At 39.9% G+C, this 20,088-nt stretch overlaps 1 protein-coding gene across 1 annotated transcript; it reads right to left on the minus strand.

Moving 5' to 3' along the window:
- Positions 1-18,647: 18,647 nt before the first annotated feature.
- On the minus strand, positions 18,648-19,801 carry LOC136781285 (putative uncharacterized protein DDB_G0294196). The gene is made up of 3 exons (XM_066740137.1): positions 19,691-19,801; positions 18,761-19,286; positions 18,648-18,688 (listed from the first exon to the last, which is right to left on the minus strand). Exons 1-3 carry the CDS (start codon positions 19,799-19,801, stop codon positions 18,648-18,650), a joined length of 678 nt encoding a protein of 225 aa, XP_066596234.1.
- Between the last annotated feature and the right edge of the window lie 287 nt (positions 19,802-20,088).

Raw genomic sequence — 20,088 nt, forward strand, 5'->3', positions numbered from 1 at the left:
CAGGAGAGGTCTGGCCTGTCTGGGTGTGGTCTGGAGTGTGGAATGAACTGAGCAGCCACTCTCTCTCTTGGGAGGGTGGCTGTTCGAGTGCATTTGTGCTGCCCCTCCCCCCAAATTCCTCTTAGGTGAAGGATCACCTCCTTCTTCTCCCCTCTCTTGGTTCTACTTCATTTATCATCTATCCTGGAGGGCACCCTTGCTATGTTCTGCTCCTTTCAGTGCCCTTGCTGGCTGGACTATACGTATCCTGTTTGCGGGAGGGGTCTGGTTTGTCTGGGTGTTAGGACGTTAGGGTGTTCCCTCCTCTCTCTTAGTTTTACTTCATTTATCATCTATCTTAGAGGGCACACTTGTTATGTTCGGCCTCCTTTCGGTGCCCTTACTGGCTAGACTATACGTATCCTGCTGACAGGAGAGGTCTGACTTGTTCGGGTGCGGATTGGGGTGTGGAATGAACTGAACAGTCTCTCTCTCTCTCTTGGGAGGGTGGCTGTTCGATTGCATTTGTGCTACCCCTGCCCTCAAATTCTACTAAATTGAAAGATCACCTCCTTCTTTTTCCTCTCTCTTAGCTTATTTTATTTATCCTGGAGGGCACTCCTGCTATGTTTCTGCCTCCTCTCGGTGCCCTTGCTGGCTGGACTATAAGTATCCTGTCTACGGGGGGGGGGGGGGGGGGGTTTGGCTTATTTGGGTGTGATTTGGGGTGTGGAGTGAGCTGAGTGGTCACTCTCTCTCTTGGGAGGGTGGCTGCTCAAACGCATATGTGCTACCCCTTCCCCCAAATTCTACTAAGGTGAAGGATCACCTCCCTCCCCACCTCTCTCTTAGCTTATTTATTTTATTCTAGAGGGTACACTTGCTATATTCGGCCTCCTTTCGATGCCCCTACTGGCTAGACTATACGTATCCTGCTGACAGGAGAGGTCTGGCTTGTTTGGGTGCGGATTGGGGTGTGGGATGAACTGAACAGTCTCTCTCTTTCTCCTGGGAGGGTGACTGACTAAAACGCATTTGTGCTACCACTGCCCCCAGATTCTACCAGGGTGAAGGATCACTCCCTTCCCCTCCTCTCTCTTAGTTTTACTTCATTTATCATCTATCTTAGAGGGCACACTTGTTATATTCGGCCTCCTTTCGGTGCCCTTACTGGCTAGACTATACGTATCCTGCTGACAGGGTCTGGCTTGTTCGGGTGCGGATTGGGGTGTGGAATGAACTGAACAGTCTCTCTCTCTCTTGGGAGGGTGACTGTCTAAAACGCATTTGTGCTATCCCTGCCCCCAAAATTCTACTAAAAATCTACAAAAATTCTACTAAGATGAAGGATCACCTCCTTCCTTTCCTTTGGAACTTTACTCCCTCTCTTATGAAATAGTACACTTATTATTCTACTGATCTTCGGCTGGACTGTTCGTCGGCGGGAGCGGACTGACCTATATGGGTGTGGACCAAGGTGAGGAGCGGGTTGAGCGGCTGCTCTCTCTCTTGCCTTCTTGTTCTTCTTCTAAAGATGGAAAATCGGAGACCGCCTCTCCTTTTATCTCCCTTGTTCCCCCCCCCCTCTTTATGAGAGGGGGGGGAGGGAGAGAATATGGAATATGGAAGGAATTTTAATAATAATTAATAATAATAATAATAAATTTTTCCTAATAAATTTTGTTCATGGTTGGCGCACTTGCTGTGTTCGGCCTCCCTTTTGGTGCCCTTATTGGCTGGTTTATATGTATCCTGTTGACAGGAGTGGACTGGCTTGTCTGGGTGCGGAGTGGGGTGGGGGATGGACTGAGCAATCGTTCCCTCTCTCTCTCCCCTGGGGGAGGGTGGCTGTTCCGATGAATTTGCGCTTTCTTTTTTCCTACCTTTAAATTCTACTAGAGTGTGAGGTTGCCTCTTTCTTCTCCTTCCAAAATTTTATTAAACTTTATTTTTGCCTATCCTGGAAAGCACACTTGCTATATTTGACCTCCATTTGGTGCCCTTTCTGGCTAGACTATACGTATCTTGTTAACAAGAGTGGACTGGCTTGTCTGGGTGCTGGCTGGAGTGGAAAATGAACTGAACATTTGCTCTCTTCATGATTGATTCGCTCACTTAGGAGAGTGATTGTCCAAATGCATTTATGCTCTTCCCCCAATCTCTCGGTTGGAGCGTCTAGTGTAACTCGAGGGGGGACTGCTGTATTATTTTGATAGCTATCGCGACACTAACACGCTTTAATCGAGAGTACTATTCACCCCATCCTCCGCCCTCCATTAACATTGTTTTCAGGTCTATATCTCTACACTCTCTCTCTCTTCGGATTGGGTAAAACTGATCCAAAAGCGACTTAAATGTCGTCCCATAGTCCACTGGTAGCTGAAGTAATACTAACTGTAAATCCGGCCCAGTGTTGACTCATGGATGGGTTTTGGTGGGTAGGTGCGGAATAACCATAAATCCTATCCAATGCGCAGGTGGAATTAAGGTTAGGGTGTAGACGTCCTAAATTTCGAGAGGTTAGGGGGATGTAGTCTTAATTTTCGCGCGGTTAGGGTGATAAGGCCTTAATTCTCCACATGCATTCCTTAGGTCGGTAGCAAGTCCCACACTACCTGAGCAAAGGATACCTCGTTATAAGGACCATCGTTTGCGCAGGTGAACATGAGTTTTCCCAGCCATGTCAATCCAAAAAAAAAAAAAAAGGGGCAGTAGCAGCAACAACAGCAGCAGCGGCAATAATAGCAGCAGCAACAACAGCAGCAGCAGCAACAACAGCAGCAGCAGCAACAACAGCAGCAGCAGCAGCAGCAGCAGCAACAGCAAATGGTGTCGGCGCGTCACCGTAAGTATTAATTGTTTTATTTATATAGTATACATATTGGCATTTCAATTACTATACTTATATAACAATTTCTCTGTAATGTAGCTGTTGTAATTTGAAATAATTCCTATTTATTATTTTACAGATAATAAATCTGGAGGTGGGAATGCGCACCAACATTGGGCACAATTGCGGGGACGAGGACGGGGTGGAAGAGGAGGAGGGTATGGAGGAAGAGGAGGAGGAGGATGGGGTGGTGGAGGGAGAGGGTGGGGTGGAAGAGGAGGGTTTGGCCCTGTAATAAAAAATTATTATTTAAGTTAATAAATAAATGTGTATCATATTTATTATTTCTATCTCCTTCCAATTTATTAAATAATTAACATTAAAGGTACCACGTATAGGTTACAAGTCATTTTGCAAATTAAACATAAATAAAATAATTATCGGTGCGTTTAGTATTAATAATATTACAGACTAGAGCTTTAAGCAAAATGTCCATATTACTGAATTAAATTAATCCTTAATAAGACTCTATCTTCAATTATAAGTTGTTAATAATAAAATTGAGACCAACATAATTAAAATCATTTCTATAGAACTAAAATAATAGTTCAAGGTGAAAAAGGCATAGATTTACTGTTATGGAATATTCTTCATGTTTGCTTTTTCCGATTTATACATATTCTCGTTATCCTTAACTAATGTATCAATTATAGCCTAGCTATCAAGAAAATGTTTTGCTCGAAATTGTTGCCTAAACGAAGGTATGATGGAAAACGATAGAATTATCTCTATGTAAGCTATATTATAAGAAAATATAAATAAGATATCAAAGAAAGCTTCATTAACATTGCTATTTTATTTACGAGACAACATAAAATTGTGTAACGCATGTGGTTAAATGTCCGCTGGCTATGCTTATCACCGCAGACTCGAGTCCTGAATTTTTTTTCACTTTTATATAAAATGATTATATTGAAATAATGATTTCTGATAAAAATTGCTAATATAATCATTATTAATAATGGAATGAAGAATTAAATTGTAATTGCATGATATAGGATGTAGGTATTAATGTTACACATTATTATTACATGTAAAAAGCCTACTTCTATTGATTATTTAACGATACAAGCAAAGAAACATATTTTTCCATTGTTATTTTTTTTCTGAAAATAGACGTTTATTATATTTCATGCTTCATAATGCTGAATAGCGTTTGCATTAACATCTTCGAAAATAATGTTGAAATTGATTTTCTGAGATTCGAATATTTTTAATTTGCATAATTTCTATTCGGCCTCATATATATATATTATGCAATTATAACTCTGCATACGATTTCAGCTTTAAAACTATTTTGAAGAAAGAAATACGATAAGTATCATTTCACGAGAACCTCCGTTTACATTGTCCGTTTATACAAGAAATGTCGAAAAGTTGTGTAGCACAGGTGGCTAAGTATCTGCTCGCAACGCAGATTGTCGCGGGTTCGAGTCTTATTGGATAATTTTTTTTTTTTAATTTTGTTTAAGATTTGTATACATTCTAAGATGGCTTTTTAAAATAAATTATTAATTTAATGATTATTATTAATGGAGAAATAAATAAACACTTTAATTGCTTATAAAAAGGTGTGGGAATTAAAATTGTACATTATTATATTCCAATGTATTAATATATTGTTTTTATTTATTATTTAATAATACAATAAAACAATTTTAACATTTCTTATCATCATACGAAACTTTTTTACAGTAATTGAACCGGAATCTACGAAAGGAAAAGTTGAGATTGCCACCGAAAAGGATTCTAGCTCGTCGGCTGAACGAAGTTCAGTTCGAGTCAGTTCGGGTTCGAGACAGAGAAATCCGGGAAAATTATTCCGCTCTCTTTCGCACCCCAGACAACCGACGCTCATCGAACTTGAGCGGCGCAAGCCGAGACACCTATGCATCCCTGCAATGGTTTGAGTTACTAGGGAGTAGGAACATGAGTGGGGTTGACTCACGGATGCAGGCATCCCTGGATGTGTTGGTGAGTCCGCGGAGGGATGGTGGGGAGTCCGTCCGTCCGCAGATCGGCATCACTGCTCCAATAAGGCAATAGAAGCCGTGTTATCGCAAGGCGAGGTAGGCAAAGACCTCCCCGTTGCTTACGCCAGCAGAACGCTAAACAAGGCCGAAGTAAGTTACAGCACCACGGAAAAAGAATTAGCAGCTATAGTTTGGGCTGTACAAAATTTTCGACCTTACTTATATGGTACTAGATTTACCATCATTACCGATCATCAACCCCTCACTTGGCTTTTCAATGTAGAAAACCCAGGCTCCAGATTAATGCGTTGGAGATTAAAGTTAGCCGAGTACGATTACGAGATTAGATACAAACCAGGTACTCAGAATACAAACGCAGATGCGCTAAGTCGTATACACATGATCACACGCTCAAAAGCACGGCAAGCCGCCCCAAGGCCAACCGATTCAAACGAAGATGCAACCTCAGCTAACTCCGACGCCGAGGAAGAAACAGCTGATGAGAAATCATCGACCTATACTCCCACAATGATAAATCAAATCCTTTACGAGTATCACGATACTCCTTTCGGAGGACACGAAGGCGTAAACAGAACCCTGCAAAGAATTAAAATTAAACACGTCTGGCCAAAAATGAAAAAGGACATTGAAGAATACATAAAAAAATGTGACAAGTGCCAACGCAATAAAACAGGCAACGTGAGACGTGCACCAATGCAGATAACAGACACGCCAGTAGAGCCCTTCGAAAAGGTCGCCCTAGATATAATAGGACCATACCCTGCGACCCAACAAGGAAACAAGTATGCCTTAACCTTCCAAGACCTCTTTACAAGATACAGCATAGCCTTACCAATTCAAGACCAGTCAGCCTCTACTGTGGCACGACTATTCGTTGAAAGGATCATTTTTTCTTACGGGCTGCCCCAAAAGGTTTTAACTGACTAGGGTACTAACTTTCTGAATAACCTCTTTAAGGACGTCTGTAAGCTATTAAAAATTGACCAAATACAGACCACGGCATACCACCCACAGTTGAATGGTGCGCTGGAAAGGTCGCACCGAACATTGGCGTCGTACTTAAAAAACTTTGTCAACGAAGACTTAGACAATTGGGACGAATGGTTACCCTATGCCATGTTCACCTATAACACTACACCACACACAGCTACAGGCCGAACGCCTTTCTCATTGCTATTTGGACGCGAGGTTGAATTACCGACCACGCTCAAATATCCGCCGCAACCTACATATACATTTGAAGATTATTATAACGAGCTTCGCGAAAGAATTTGCTCAACAGGTAACATCATGAAAGACCAATTAATATTGGAAAAGGAAAAATCGAAGATTTATTACGATCACAATACACAAGAATCAAAATATGAAGCAGAAGACCAAGTATTGTTAAAGAGAGAAATGATTCCCGCTGGAAGACCGAAGAAATTAGAATACCTATACGACGGTCCCTATACCATTACTGCGAAACTAAGCGAATTAAATTACGAATTAGCAGTGGGTAAAAAGAAAATCGTAACCCACGTCAATAGGCTAAAACCTTATCACGCATAGTTACCGACTCGACCACCCACTCATACCATCCTCTCTCATATAAAACTCCTTTTCCAATCACCCTAATTTATTTCCTACTACAATTTTACCTCATAATTACCATTAAAATTTAATAATCACTATATACTACTACTACTAGAACTACCTAACTATAATGATAATTATTATGAAAAATCAACTTTGAAATATTTTTATTATAATTAACCAGTTAATCTTAATTCCTCCCAAAAAAAAAAAAAAAATATAATTTTTATAGTATTTTTATAATTTTCCCCTTCTTTCATATTACTATTATAAATGTTTCCACTCTCCTTCCTTTTTACTTTACCTAATTTTAAACCTAACTAACGAGGAAAGGTACTATAACTAGACATAAAAATAAATATATATAAAAGTAACTTAGAATGTATTCAAAAAAATCTCCTCTCCTTTCTTTCCCTTGTTACATAATAATCTTACAAAACTATATATAAATATATATATTTTTTTTAAATCAAATTATGATAGCGCAGGACTTGCTCCTCCGTCCATACAGTCCTGTCGAACAACCCAGCGACTTGGCTATTAGGATAGCCCCAGCCACGGAAGGCCTCCACGCCCGTGTACTGAAGCCACCGGATTCCGTACAGGTCGAACATAACCCGGAAGTCGTCCTCGTACCCCTCGTCACTCCATTCCAACTCTATTTGTTTCCGGTCGCTCCACCGACACATACGGCGAAACGCCACTGCTTCCTCATTTTTTATCACAACTAAACAAAAAAAAAAGAAGAGAAGTCATAAATGTACATAGAAAAAAAAACACACTTACCGCCCTCGATTTGGACGAATGGACGCCTTCCTTGATCATCGAACAGCTCCCGGTCGTACATATCCCGCCTCTTATACACCACAAGAACCATTTAAAAAAAACAAAAAAAAAACAACAATTTTTAAAATATTCCACAAATTGGTAATACGAAATGAAACTCTCCGTGAGGAAAAACGCGATTATATAGACCATTCCCCACTTCGCTCAAATTCTCGCAAAAACGCTGACCTAATGTCTATGAACGAGTCGCACCTTCGCGACCAGCTATCAAAACCATTCCCCATAGAAATAAAATTTAATCAAAGTATATATATTAAACCCCAAGATTAACCAAAACTTATAATTTATTATAGGTGCATGCTGACCCTTATGGTCATAACGATCCACAGAAGCTCCCAGCAAGTCCAGAATAATCCCGTCATAGGTCAACCGGGACTATCCTATGAGAAATTCGGCACTGTCAATTTTTATAAAGAAAAGTGGAAATTAGTAATAACAACCGATATAGTAGAATACCGCCAAAGACTCGCGCAACTAAACAAATTCCTACATAACCACACCCTCTGTTACAATTACGAAGGAAAAAAAATCTGTAACAACTCCGTCTTCGATATCGTCTACAAATTAGAGACAGCCGAAAGAAACCTAGACGAAATAAACGAAATAACGTTACATCAAGAGAGAAACAGACGAGGGCTAGCAAACGGAGTAGGGTCAATCGGAAAAATTTTGTTCGGAGTAATAGACAGTAACGATGAAGAGGAAATAAACAAACATTTGCAAAGCATAGATCAAACAGTAGAAACAAACAAATTAGCGCTCCTAAAACAAATACAAATTGTCGACCAAAGTATAGAAATTTATAATAGCACGATACAAAAAATTGATGCGAACGAAAAAATGCTGATAAAAGCAGCACGTGACCTAGCTACTCAAGCGGACGAACGAGAAGCTCTATATAACATAAATCTTACATCCGAAGAATTAATGATAGACACGGAACACTTACTAAATTTCGTAATACAGGCGAGCCAAGGAATAATAAATCCGAAAATTATTCCTTATACAAAAATTCTTAAATATCTCAAGGATGCGATCCCTCACATCCCTCCTGGCACGCAATTCCCTTTTCCACTAGAAACACTAAACATACATTTAATTTCAAAACTAATGAAACCCACAATTTATTCCAAAACCAATAAACTAATTGTAGTATTTCATATACCCCTAATAACGCTGAAAGGATTCGATCTTTTGCAAATATATCCAATCCCAATCCCTATTCAGAATTCTACAACATTACACTCCATAATAGATTTAAGACAGGAATACATAGCAATAGACAGCATTGCTGAGCATTATACATAGTATACCGAAAACGAACTACAAAAATGTTATACGATAAAAGATCATTATTTCTGTCCAACGGATAAACCATCCAACAAAATAAAAGTAGTTAATCCATGCGAAATTGCATTATATCTAAAATACGTAGATATAAATACGTGCGAGCATAAACTTATACATTTAGTGCAACCGATGCTAATTCCCATGAAAAACCAAGCCTCGTGGATATACTCCACACCGCGATTAGAAATTGTAGAAGTAATCTGCAAACAAAAACCTACATATAATATAGAATTAACGGGCTCCGGAGTAATTAATTTATACAAAAATTGAATCCTAACAGCTACTGATTTTGTTTTGGAACCCGTACAAACCTCCAAGCCCAACAAACATAAAAACTATATCCCGCACTATAATTTCTCTTTGAGAGCCATAGATCCTGAAAACTACGTAGCAGCAATCAACACAACCAAAATTCCCAGGCTGCATAACATCCTGAACAAGGTCAACGACCTCAACACGCTCAGCGTCCAGCTAAAACAGCTGAAAAAGGACGTAGGAAACGAAGACCTACGAGAACACCACGTCTATCAACATATGGCCATCTCATATTCTACTACAACGTTAATCATCATAGGATTATCCATCTACATAATCTGGCAATTTCTTCACAGAAAACCAAAACCTAAGCCAAGACTCAGGCCAATACAGGCATTGCCATCCAATGCCATCGTAATGGACGACGCTGCCGCCCCAGCAACGGACGACGCTACCCCAACACACATGATTATCGTCACACCTGAGCAAGCGGCAAATTTTCAATACGCCCCCGATTATTAACCACCCACCCTCTTCTTCCAGGGGGGGAGGGGTGTTATGTACACAGAATAAACGTACATAACTCTTACTACAATAAGCACTATATAATTAATATTATTAATATTAGTATCATTTAAAAACATAATTAATAAATCTAAATCTATTATAAATATATTAAAATATCAATAGCCTCATTGTAAAGGAGAAATACTCCTAAAAACGACAAATTCCTAATTGTAACATGAACTGCTAGATGTAGCTCGTTCACTCTGTCGCCAAGGCTAAGTCCCAACACGTGGCAAATGCACTTCGACGGCAGTCGAACGTTCTAGAACAATGACGCATTTTACCATCGGGACCCACAAATGTTACCTTATAAGGTAATGTTTGACGCTGCACTTTGAGGGTAAGTGCCCCAAACGTGCAGCCCCAAAAGTCAGTTCGAGTCTACAGCTAAGAGGAACCAGTCGAATCTTTTAGGACCTTTAGTCCTCCTACCTTTTAGACTTTTCTAGGCAATCCTTTGCCTCTTAAGTACATTATTAACTAGCTCATAGCTCTGGGATAACGAATTGTATAAGAAGAGACATTGTAATAATCCTTAATAAATCTTTATTATACAAAAATTTCTTAAGTTTGTCGTGAATCTGCGAACGAACCACAACAATATATATATATAGTGTTGCAAGGATTATCGATGTAACTTTAACATCTAGGTTTCAGAAATATTTGTTTCTTATATTCATTAGAATTGAGCATGGATTTTAAATAAATTTGTCCATGTAATGTTTACACAAAAAATAAATCGATTATGCACAGATCATCCTTAATTGTAGTCTTAAAATATGTATATTAAACACTCATTTTCTTGCACCTTATATAGATGAATTATGTTCCATGAGTTTACTTATTTTTTATAAATAGCAATAATTAAAAAACAAAACAATATTTTCTTATTTCCCTTTTTAGGTTTTTATTGTAATAATATAACTATATGGTCACTTTTCTTTATTAGAGCCCAAAAATGGAACAAATTGCATTATCTATCAGTACTTAAATTTCTAAATCATTTTATTAAATTTCATGTTTAAATTAAGTCCCAATATGTTTCATGATGAAAGAAAGATTTTTATATTTCATTTTTATGTTGCATAATCACTTGCAGTAGTAATTTGTAGAGGAGACAACCAAATTTACCAAGTATGCTTTGTGTTGTTAACATATATCCAATCTTTAGAATTATTTGGGCCTTCATAAAAGAGCTGTAAATTATAAGAAAAAATTATATTAGGAATAAAATTTAAATATAAAGCAATGTGAAATAATAATGTAATGTTATATTTCAATTTATTAATTAATTTATAAGACTTTTTGCATTGATATAATTGTATCATTTAACTTACCATTTGAATTGCTTTGTTGACTCTGTCTGTAATTGTTTCTCCAAAGTAGAGTAGCATAGATCATTGGCAAGTACTGTACTGCTGATTGTTGGCTAATAGCAATAAGCCCATTGTACAATGACTGACAGAAATGGCGTCCCTTGATGCGTTTATGAACCGCGTTTTAGGATCCTTTACTGTATACTCTATACTACTAGGTGGTGTGACGCTACTGTCTATCTCGAGGGATAGCGTAGAAGGGGAGGGAGGAGTGATCCCTCACCGATCGCTTTCGCGTCCCAATAGGCGACTTCCTACTAGACCCGGGCGCCTTCGATGTAATTATTTTATAATTCCCAAATATTTATTGATACAGAGGGGGTTCTAACCCTAGTACGCGAATATAGGAAAAGGGGTGCTAATACACTAATTCCTCTCAACTTTGGTTAAACTCTCTTTATTATAAAGTCCGTGTTCACTACAATATCCGGTTCTCCTTACACGGTATCAGTATGTTACGCGAGGTCCTAAATGTGGACGCGGCCTAAGTCGTGCGAACGCGGCTGAAGCCCCGATGACGTAGCAGCTAGCCCCGCGCTCGAGCCACTAGTTGGCGTTCGCGGCGGTCCCCACCGAGCAGTGCGGTTAGATCGTGCCGGATTTCTCTCCCTACCACGCGACCGTAGTCTCACTAGCACACGGTCAGTCGGTAGCATCGGTGAGACATCCCTACTCATGCACTACTCCCTAGTCACGTACACTCTGGGAAATTGAATCGTTCCGAAACGTCAACAGAAATTAAATAGGCCTAAGTTAGCTGGTGGACAATTCTTTTCCATATCGCGCGGCTTACCTGCTATTGTACCGAGCCCCAAGCAATAAACTGAGGGTAATAAACCGACCGAAAATGACGAATCCTTATATACCTGTACTCAAATTGGCAATCAAAAATTCTAATTTTAATATTATTAATTAAACATGTTTTAAATTATTATCAATACATTGCTTTTATTTTTAAGATGAGAATAAGCTCAAACACGAGACTAATAGGACGATTATTTATGTATTAGATGTATGCTATAGTTCTTATTTTATTAAATTCTAATGATACTTTATTTTATTTTGTATTTCTTTTATTTAGTAAATTAAAATAAATGAAAAATAGCAGAAATAAATCATTAAAAATTATCAGCGTTAATACGATGTCTAAAAAAATAAGAATTTTTCATCCTTTATCAAATTTCCCAGCTTAATATGTTTCAAAGCAATAAGCGAAAAACATCACCTTCTTTATTAATAACTGCTTTCGGCTACTTTCCAACGCTTGAAACGTAAACAAATTTTGATCAGCTGCTAGTATGATTGTTGTTGATATTCTTGAGATGTAAACACAAATAGAGCAGCTTACCTTACTTAGAATACCATTTAACTGTTATATAATATAATAAAAATATTATTAAAAGATAAATAAATATTTCTTTCATGTAAATATACAATTAAAAGATGTGTAAATACTTTAAATTCCTATCTAAATTGCTCAAAAAAAAGTTTCATTACAATTTAATAAAATAAGAACTACAGGATACATCTAATACAGAAATAATCGTCCGATTAGTCTCGTGTTTGGGCTTATTCTCATCTTAAAAATAAAAGCAATGCATTGATAACAATTTAAAAAATTTTTAATTAATAATATTAAAATTAGAATTTTTGATTGCCAATTTGAATACAGGTATATAAGGATTCGTCATTTTCGGTCGGTTTATTACCCCTAATTTATTGCTTGGGTCTCGGTGCAATAGCAGGTAAGCCGCGCGACGTCGAAAAATCTTGTCCATCAGCTAGCTTAGGCCTATTTAATTTCTGTTGACGTTTCGGAACGATTCAATTTCCCAGAGGTACTGTCTATGTTAAGATCAATTGTTTCACTTTTTAAATGATTATCTCGGCCTTCGTGTTAAGTACTTATTTGCTAAGCTTACATTCAATTTCACTTTTGTTTATTGAAAATGCCCAATGTGTTATATCTTTATTAATACGATACCTTTATTTTTTAAGTAATTTCTAAATTTAAATATCAATTTTTGTATGTGATGTGAATTGATTAGAAACTCATAAATTTTTTATATTTTTATTTCGAATGGTAAAAGATTAATATTTTCCAATTTTTGGGTTTCTTCATTTACCAAGGCGTCAAAATTTTTTTGCAGTTTTCCTTTATTGAAATATTTTACTATTAATCCATTCTTTAATTGACTTATTGTTCTGTAATTTGTTACAGTCAAATCTTTTAATACAGCTATAGTAACGGACATTATTATTATATGTAAAATTATTATATAACGTATAAAGTGGCATATAAAACAAGTTGAAACAAAAATACTAACAAATAAATTTATAAAATGATGGCTTATCGCCAAACGTATTTTGTAGGGCTCGATGGTATCTCTCTTGCGTGTTATTAGTTCTATCTAATTGATTAAACGAACTTAATATTGTGGGATCAATTCTGTGTAACCAAAATGTTTTATAATATTTGAAAAATGTTTTAAATATTTCATTCATTTCTTCATCTTCAATTTTAAAACTTTCCACAACCAAACTGAATCCCAAAGCTATACAGCTAGCTGGGAGAAGTGGTAAATTATAAATTTTCCTTAATAAAGTGTTGTATTTTCCATATATTGTAGGCGACTTTCCTTTTAAAATTTCAAGTAGCTTGAATGCTGTGATTTTTTTACGAATGGCCTGTAACGAAAAATTTAACAAAAATTTTCATCATGTCGCATTTTTACACTTATATATGAATCACAAAAGGAAATAAGTATTTGTAGTAGCTTCTGTGAAGATAATTATTGAAGAAATAACATTTTGATTACATGCTTTTAAAATTGCCAAAAAGCAGGGTATGTCCTAGCCTTTATAACTCTGGCCTAAATATTTACAAAGAATGTCACAAGTTAACGTTATTGCTTTACTTTTCAAAAACTGTTAAGTTTATTGTATTTATTCCTTTTTTCTCATTATACCTTTGAAGTGCGCGTTAAGTAGGTATAGGAGTGTATGTATATATGTGGATAAAGGAAGATATGAAAGATAGAATTAGAAAAGAACACTGGAAAAAAAAGAGAGACTATACTGCATTAATATATATATATATATTGTAACGTCTCGTTTCGCGGCTCGGCCTCGAATAGTGTTTTCACTTCAGGGATTACCTAAAAAGAATATTTACGAAACTCTATTCGGCCTTGGTTTGCCAGGGGAGGGCAGGGACCAGAAACGGACGACAAGACACACGGAGGTTTGATGGCCAGGAAATCTTAAATAAAATCTCGTTACAATTTTTAATATATAAAAATCACAATTTTATTTCCGCGAACAAAAGTGAAATCATACATGAGTTTGATGTTCCCATTTAACTTAATTTAGTCGATTATAATTTTCCGATGATATGGTATTGGGCGCCAGTTCGCTGGAAATTCTCTGAATATACCTCCGCTGTTGGCCGGCTGGAGACTCGTCTCATGCGTGGACCAAGACGCTTCTTAAATTTTACTTAGAATAACGGGGAAACGGCTAGGGCAAGGATATTCGAACTGGCTCGCGTCGGGAAAACTTCGAGAAGGCTCTGGGTCGCCTTTCTCCGACGAGGGACTACACCCCGTCCTACAAAGTATTCCTAGAATACAGGGGATCCCTATGCGATTCGCGACCCGTCCATTAGCCCACTGCTCTTAAACCGCTCCCGAAAACGTAACCGATCAAAGAATAAAACTCCGGATTAAGTAGTCTTCCGCAAGTCGAGGAATTAACATTTAATCGAATGTTAAGCCGACTACCTGATGCCGGACAGAGCTCGAGGAACAAAAAGGAATAAACAAAAAGACAATCAAAAGAAGTCCTGATTCCTCCTACAGAGAAATCAGGTTTACGTGGGAACTAATGCTACTTAGGCCATAGAAAAGAGTCTAGGATACTGCATGTGTCGGTGCGTGTCCTCTACCACCAGGTCGACTGCTACACCTCCTGTTATGCTCTTAATTCCTGCGTGACACTCAGCCACTAACTACGCACTACCATACCCAGAGAAATAACTACAGGGCAATGCCCTTACCGAGATATAAAAATGGACGATGCCAAAAAGAAAGTAAAAAAAAAGGAACACGTCCAGACTCGAAGGTCCCAAAATTTCGAGTCAGTCGGGAGGACAGTGGCACGCGAGATAATTACTGTCGCGCGTGCGCGAATCGACCCTCTATCGACCCGCGATCGAACCTATTACGCGTAATGATCGCGGGGTCGCACAGGTGGCGCTTGCCCATCCCCTTTACAGAAATTACCAGAAAGAACGGAACATTAGAATATTATCATGACGAACGTACGCGTCGTTACAATATATAGGATGAGTAGAGGAAGGAGGGGATATAGAATGCATTAGTTGTGAAAAGTTATGTAAGACAATGAAATAATAATGAAAAAAGAAACAAGAAAACCAATTGATATAAGGAGAAAAAAAACAAGTAAAAATAATGCTTAGGAGTGAAAGATTAGAAATATGAAGTAAAAGAAGGAGGAGTATGCGAAAGGGAATTGTACATATATGTTGTGACGCTACTGTCTATCCCGAAGGATAGCATAGAAGGGGAGGGAGGAGTGATCCCTCACCGATCGCGTTCGCGTCCCAATAGGCGGCTTCCTACAAGACCTGGGCGCCTTCGATGTAATGTTTAATAATACCCGAATATTTATTTATACAGAGGGAGTTCTAACCCTCGTACGCGAATCTAGGGGATGGGTGCTAATAATTGTAATTCCTTAATTCCGGTTAAACTCCCTTTATTATAAGCTCTGTACTCGATATAATACAAGGTTCCCTTTTACACGGTATAAGTATGCTACACGAGGTTCTAAATGGGGACGCGGCCTAAGTTGTACGAACGCGGCTGAAGCCCCGATGACGTAGTAGCTAGCCTCGCGCTCGAGCTACTAGTCGGCGTGCGCGGTGGTCCCTACCGAGTCGCGCGGCGCTCCGCGCGCCACCGGTGGATTCCTGAGATAACTACTACGCGACGCTACGCGGATGAGTCCCTATCCTCGCGCGTGCCCGTTCCTCGACGGTTATTCGCACTCACTAAGTTCCCGCGTACTCGACCACAACAACGACCCGGCTTGTTTTGGTGCGATACCTAAGGTCGCGAGTCCTCACTGAAATTGAACTAAGTCCGCGGCCTTGAACTGACTCAAGGGTATGATCACGTCAACTGTCAAACCAGTGCTGGTAACTAGTGGGAAATCCCTCTCTCCACCACGTCGACCAAGCTGGAACGCACACATGCATCCGTCATCCGTGAGAGATCTTTGCACCCCTAACGGAGAAAACCAAATTATTAGGTGCCCACTTGCACTCCTAGCGGAGAAAACCAAACTATTAAGTGCCCACTTGCATTCCTAGCGGAGAAAAGCGAACTACTAGCTACCGACACTGCCATTTGGCATATCTGTGTTTCGGCTACCTTCGCTAGACGTCGATTCACTTCGGGTGCAAGCGAGAGCGGTATAGTTTCATCGCTCCTCTCTTTCTAATTCTTACTTCTCGGCTACTTGGATTCTCTCTCAACTTTCGTTTAAAATCCTTTTCGCTCATCTGTTCCGCTAGAGTAGGATAGCGCGAGTATTGCTCTCTCTCTCTCTCCTATCTCTCCCAATTCGCTGCGTATCTGTCAGCGGATTAAAATTCTGTGAATATAAACATAAGGTTTTAATATAACATTGTACTACATTTATTATTATGATAGTATGCAAGACATATGTTCCTCTCGAAAGGAGAAGGAGGGTTTGTCGAGAAATCAATATTATAATTTACTTACAGTAAAAAGCAAGTTAATATCTTTCAAAAATTTTTATGAAAATTAATGTATGCTTTGTAATAACCTAATTGTCGTTTTAGCAATATGTATGATAGCATTTCTCATAAATTATGTATAATTTAAGATTTCACGGGACTCCGAGCAAAATAAACAGCTTGCTGTGTACAACACATTTTGTGCGAAACAGTGCCCAAGTAGTGTCCAGTCCTGCGGTCAGAGAGGAAGGTTTGTTGTTCTTAAAATAAAATTGGCAAAGACACAGTTAAAGATAAAAGGAAGATTTATTCAATAAATAATATTGTACAAAATTTACAAAAAATATATACAAATAACCGCTATACTTAATTATCGACTTCCTAGGGAATTTCTGCGGAAGAAGATTCCCAAGAACCCTATAAACTAAAATTCCCCAGAAAGGAAAGCGGAGCAATAAACTCCCGAGCTGGACAAGTTCTCTGGGGTATTCCCCAGACAAATCCCCAGCCACAGGAGGAAGCAAAGGTGGAGAAGTGGTTTTAGGGAAGGGGAAGTCCCCTTACCCCGCAGCCTACCTCTCCACAAGCTATAGTGGCTCCGAGCCACCCAACCCCTAGGGTGATTCTACCCCTCCCACTACTCGACTCTTACGAAAGCCCTGGATGCGAGGTTCGGAACACTGGGTCCAAGGTAGTCCTCGGAGGCAGTGTGGAGGGGAAGGAGAGGGTTTAACTTCTCCCGGGAAGTCCCCGGAGAAATCTCCCTTAGGAGAGTGAAGAGTGCCGCAGAGGGGTAGTCCCCTCTTGGTAGGCAGTGGGTGGTTGGGTGATACTTACCAAGTATTTTACCCGATGAGTTCGCCGCTGGAGGCGCTCTTGGATGGATGGCCGTGGAGGCGCTGCCGAGGAGGCGTCAATAAGAAAGGCCGAGAAGGCGACAAAAACTGCTGCTGTTGCTGCTGCTACGCAGCTGTCGAGCTAGTTTGGGGTGCGATGGGTCCTTATCAAGGACCCATCTAAGTAATTACGCGACACTAATCTTGCCAGCGAGAGAGCTGCTGCGGGCGCTGGCCACCTAGTGGCCAAGCGCGCAGGTAGTGTCGCTGTTGCGGCCGCGACGCGCTAGGGCCAGAAGACGCGCAAGCGCGCCGCGGAGAGATAAAGACAGATAGAGCGGGTAGACGCTGTCAGTCTAGCCGTCTACTGTGAGCGCAAGAGAGAAAGGGAGATATAGCAGAAATGTGGAATCTACTTCTCAGCATTTCTGCTCCTCCCGATCTCGAACACATTTATATTATTTCAATTTGTAATTATTATCTCTTTTTAATATTAAACAGTTATACCTTGTTGAAATTATCGATTATTACAATTAAAATTTCAAGCACTCTGAAACATGTAAAACACTTTGTAATTCCAAATTACCATCTACATGCTTAATTTAAATAAATATGTTTTTCAGAATTTTCCATGTTTCATGTATATATAATTCTTGTGTCCTCCTGTCAATATATCCTTCATTCTCGTTCACCTACTTGAAATTAATTTAATCTGATATTACTTACACTGGAAATTAGATAATTTATTAGTTTTCCCTATTGATTTAAAGTCAAAACGACTTTAAGGCAGAGATAAAGATAGATTATTGTTAATTTCTACGGAAATTGCATGGTACACATCTACTCAAATCTACTGCAATCTGATTACATTTGAATATGCTACATTAAACTATTCTGAATGTCTACGAAATGATTACTTGACAATATTGTGGAATAGTTGCAAGGACTTAGAAATGAAATGTACAATTAAAGTTCAGTATACAAAATTTATTTTTAAAAATTTAAAAATAATAAATATACCCTCTTGAGTGCTGAGGGGGCTGAGGGGGTTGTGGCACCATCCGTCGGTTGTTTGGTCGGCTATAATAATTTCGGCGCGATTGACCTCCAAACGATCTTCGATCTGTAAAAAAAGTACAAGTTAATGTTAAATTCTTTTGTAATATAAAATCTATCGTGGAATGTAGGTGTAATTTATGTCATCCGATAAGCTATTTTAAGTCTGATTGACGCGACTGATTAAGATATAAATCCGTACAATTTAGAAAACGTTATACTTCGTATTATTACGATTATATTCCGTTTACCTGGATAATCGCGCCGATGTCCTTGAGGCTGGTAGGCATGCTGTGGCTGCTGTTGTTGCTGTTGCTGTTGCTGCCGCTGCTGCTGTTGCTGCTGCTGCTGTTGTTGCTGCTGCTGTTGCTGCTGCTGCTGCTGTTGTTTCTGCTGTTGTTTCTGCTGCTGTTGTTGTTGCTGCAGCGGCAGCTGTAGCTGCTGAGGCAGCAGAACTGGCTGCAGTTGCTGCAGGCTATTTAAACATTGCGGCTGCAGCGGTGGCAGCATTTGCACCAAAGTTTGCAGCTGTGGCTGCGGTGACTGCAGTAGTATCTGCGGGGATGGCAGTGGCTGCTGCTGTATACGTGGCAGCTGCTGTTGTCCCTGCTGGTGCTGCTGCTTCTGCTGCTGTTGTTGCTGGTGTTGTTGCTGCTGTAGCTGCATCTCCTGCAGCTGAGCAGTAACCAGCTGCAGCTGCTTTTGCTGCTGCTGCTGCAGCTGAACAGTAAGCACTTGTAGCTGCTTCTGCTGATGCAGCAGTTGTTTCTGCTGCTCCTACAGCCGGGTTTCTATACGCCCTGTGCGCTCCAAAATAAAGGCGAGCATCTCTCTATCTGAATCTGTAAATTTTTGTTGAACAGATTAATAAAATGTTCGAGATTGGGAGGTGCAGAAAATGTTGCGAAGTAGATTCCGCATTTCTCTGTTATATCTCCCATCTCTATTGCGCTCACAATAGACGGCTAGACCGACAGCGTCTAGCCGCTCTATCTTTCCCTCTCTCCGCGGCGCGCTTGCGCGTCTTTTGGCCCTGGCGCGTCGCGGCCGCGAAGCGACAATACTTGCGCGCTTGGCCACTAGGGGGCCAGCGCCCGCAGCAGGTCTCTCGCTGGCAAGATTAGTGTCGCGTAATTATATAGATGGGTCCTTGATAAGGACCCATCGCACCTCAGCCTTGCTCGACCGCTGCCTTTGACCGCAGCAACAGCAGCATCTTTTGACGCCTCCACGGCAGCACCTCCACCAGGCCATTCAAGAGCGCCTCCACCGGCGAACTCATTGGGTACCATACTTTGGTAAGTACCACCCACCACCCACCGCCTACCAAGAGGGGACTACCCCTCTGCGGCAATATCCTCCCTCCTAAGGGAGATTTCTCCGGGGACTTCCCGGGAGAAGTTAACCCTCTCCTTCCCCTCCACACTGCCTCCGAGGACTACCTCGGACCCAGTGTTCCGACCCTAAACTCCAGGCCTCTCGACAGAGTCGGGTATTGGGAGGGGTAGAATCACCCTAGGGGTTGGGGTGGCTCGGTGCCACCATAGCTCTTGGAGAAGGAAGCTGAAGGGTAAGGGGA

Source organism: Prorops nasuta, unplaced genomic scaffold, assembly GCF_024137725.1.
Source record: "Prorops nasuta isolate Cenicafe-Biocafe unplaced genomic scaffold, Cenicafe_Pnas_1.2 PNAS00022, whole genome shotgun sequence".
NCBI classification, from domain to species: Eukaryota; Metazoa; Arthropoda; class Insecta; order Hymenoptera; family Bethylidae; genus Prorops; species Prorops nasuta.

Bases quoted from the DNA above. Each gene is read 5' to 3' on its own strand.
- LOC136781285 (XM_066740137.1), bottom strand. From the start codon at position 19,801: ATGGTACCCAATGAGTTCGCCGGTGGAGGCGCTCTTGAATGGCCTGGT. The intron at 19,287-19,690 runs GCAAGGCTGAGG...ACCCGGCTGTAG, and splicing joins CGGTCAAAGGCAGCGGTCGA to GAGCAGCAGAAACAACTGCT. The intron at 18,689-18,760 runs GTAAACGGAATA...TATCTTAATCAG, and splicing joins ACATCGGCGCGATTATCCAG to TCGCGTCAATCAGACTTAAA.